This window comes from Atta cephalotes (assembly GCF_000143395.1).
Source record: "Atta cephalotes unplaced genomic scaffold scaffold00018, whole genome shotgun sequence".
NCBI lineage: Eukaryota > Metazoa > Arthropoda > Insecta > Hymenoptera > Formicidae > Atta > Atta cephalotes.
Window position 1 is genome coordinate 574,446 of NW_012130082.1, and position 3,056 is coordinate 577,501.

The following is a 3,056-nucleotide window of genomic DNA, read 5'->3' on the forward strand; positions in this document are numbered from 1 at the left end:
CTCTCTCTCTCTCTCTCTCTCTCTCTTTCTCTCTCTCTCTCTCTCCTCACTCACTCACTCACTCACTCACTCACTCACTCACTCACTCACTCACCGCTTCTGAAGGGGGTGTCGTTGTGCAAACATACTGCTATAATGGGATCGTTCTCTGTCTGTTGCGCCAACCGCGACATAGATTCGTCTTTCTCGCCCTCTCGGAGGCTCGTTTCGTTCGCGTTGATACGCAATATCCGCGAATATCGCGCCTAACAGATTTCAGCACCCTATTGCGCGATAGGGAAGATGACTTTTGCGAAATGAGGATCTGCCGTCAAGGCGAAGTAGAAACCAAACAAATAGGAGAACAACTTGGAGACGAGCAATTATAGTCTTAGAATTGGCTCATGTATAATACTTTCCGATTTTGATGTATCGAAAAAATATGAAATTTTATTCTAATTGTTATGGATTAAATGTGACACGTAAAAAGTAATTAGACTTCCAGAATTAAATAAATAATATTTACAGAAATTGCAGTAATTCTTTATATGGAAGGATAATATTTCTTGTATATACATATATTCATATATATGAGTGTGTTTTATATATACATATTTTTTTAATATGTATGTTCAACAAAAAATATGAGTCTTTTGCGAATATATATATATATATATTGTATATATTGTTTTGAATATATTTCCATATTAATATCTCAATAATCCATTGTTGACAGAATATTTTTCTAATATAAACAGTATATGAGATGGCTCGGTGAGCGATTAAAGTTTCCGTTTATTATTTCGACACGTTTCAAGATAAAAGACGAAAGGATTGCGCGTGGCTTCTGTCTCGATCGGCGAATATGCACGGGCGTGCAGCTCAAAATCCCTCATACCTCATACGCTTCAGTGATTCGCGCTCTCTGTAACAACTGTTACAATGCCGCCGATAATAACAACAACGACGACGGGTCCTGCTTTTAAAGGCGCGGGCATAGATTCATAGGATCGCACCCCTGGCCACATTGTGCCCCTACAGGATTATAGGGGGTTACGTGAGGGGGAGTATTACGGGGGACGAAGAAGGCGAAGGGAAGGAGGGGTAAATCACAACGCATTCGCGAGCTTGCGGCCTACGAGGGGTTGCTTTTTGTCCCCTCTCTCTGGTTTCTCTATCGTTCCTTTTCCGGAGAGAAAAACCTACGTAGATGTGCGCATCTTTCAGATAGTCATGCGTATATGTGTATACGTGTCCCGTTTGTAATCGTAATGTGTAACTATGGACGAAAAGTTTATACGTGTGCGCGTGTCCTGCGTTCACGCACAAGATATATATACGCGCACTCTACTCGCGTACATACAAGCAAAACCAAACTATTCGATCTCAGGGATGAAAACAACCCTACGACGAGCTCTGATTCGCGCATGCGTTCCGGCGAACACCGTGGCCACCGAGGATCCCAGGGGATGCTCCAATACACGCGTGACGGGACGTCGCGCTCGTACACGCGCTCCCCCGTACGGCTCCTCCCTTCGGATCCTTGTTATTGTTGCGATTTAATGAAATGTTACGCCCGCTCGCCCGCGATTACTTTCCCATTGCACCGATTAACTCCCCATTCGATCGGTCTCGTCTCTCGTAGCGGGACACTGGGACATCTTTCCTCTTCGACAATCCCTGGGGCTGCTGCTTCTGTTGGAGACTTTGTACTTTGTTGAAATGTGTGCCGATATCGTATGATAGTTATCGGGGAATTTAATTAATTTCAAACTACGATGTTTTTGGATATCCATAAAATAATAAAATATTATAAAGATATCTTAAAAATCGCTGATAATTGTGTTCATAAACTCGTTCATAATTTCATAGCATCTTTGCGGTTTTTTGTTTCAGGTTTGGTTCAAGAATCGTCGAGCCAAATGCAGACAACAATTACAACAACATCAACAGCAGCAGCAGCAGCAACAGCAACAGCAGACCCCTCCATCGAAGGGTTCACCCAGATCAAATCAGAATCACAGCAACAGCAGCACCGGAAGCAGGATATCGACGAGCTCGTCGACGACACCTAGTAGGCGATCTTCTCCAGATTCACCGGTGCAAGGTAGGGACGCACCAGTAGCAGGAAACTCACCTTTGTCGACCCCGCTCCTGTCGACTCAATCGACGTATCCTCGAAATGTTGGAACGACGCCAACCGGTGGCAGCGGGGCCAACAGCAATCTAACGACCCCGTCGCCGCCGCTGACACCGAGCTCCAACCAACTGCAGCCATCGTCCTATCCAAGTGCGATGAATCAAATTCATCATGGTGAGACTTACAGCTTCGGTTGGAGCTCGGCAGGGTCCGCTTCTGTGAACCACAGCCAATATGCCGGTCAAGGTTACAATGCTTACGCTCAAACCTCGAGCGTATACGGTGGCGATTATTATCAGGCTCAGATCCCCCACATGCACCATAGCCCGCAGACTAACTATCATCATCCGCAATATCATCCTAATATGACGCTCACCCCGTCCATGTCACATCTGACTAGTCATCACCTGAATCCAGTGACTAGTCAGACGCAAGCTACTAGCAACGATATAGCGGCTGCTGCTGCCGTCGCTGCTGCTGCCGCCGCGTCGGGTGATGATGCCGGTTACGTGCTGCCTGATCAGAAATATCCGCCATTAGTATAGCGGTCCAGCAGGTCCTCCGGGATCTTTCAGCGGGGTCAGGAAACCGCGAGCACGGCCGGCACCTCGATGCCCTATCATTGGCGACTGAACACGGCGATTTGTCACGAGATCAATGGTAATCTGGATTCCGACGACAATTGATCATACAGGAGAGGGACTTCGCCAAAACAACAGTAGATATGCTTCAGACTTGATGGGTATGATAATTCGAACCATTGCGCGAATTAGTCACACAAACTTTCTGCATCCGGAATGGATTGTGACGACAGATATTAGCTAATACCAACAATCTCGCGTATGTATCTCACTAAACTTAAAAAAACAATAATGTTCATGGTGATCTAATTTTAATTTGATATCATTTTATAATTGTTTCAAAGAATTTTCTCAGA

General features: G+C 45.3%; 1 protein-coding gene across 1 annotated transcript in view; it reads left to right on the forward strand.

Annotated features, from left to right (window-relative positions):
- Positions 1–2,664, forward strand: part of LOC105618865 — a 44,480-nt gene extending 41,816 nt beyond the window's left edge. Inside the window, exon 7 of the mRNA XM_012200399.1 lies at positions 1,876–2,664. Within this exon, the coding sequence (XP_012055789.1) occupies positions 1,876–2,664 (789 nt within the window). The remainder of the gene's footprint in view (positions 1–1,875) is intronic.
- The last annotated feature ends 392 nt before the right edge of the window (positions 2,665–3,056 follow it).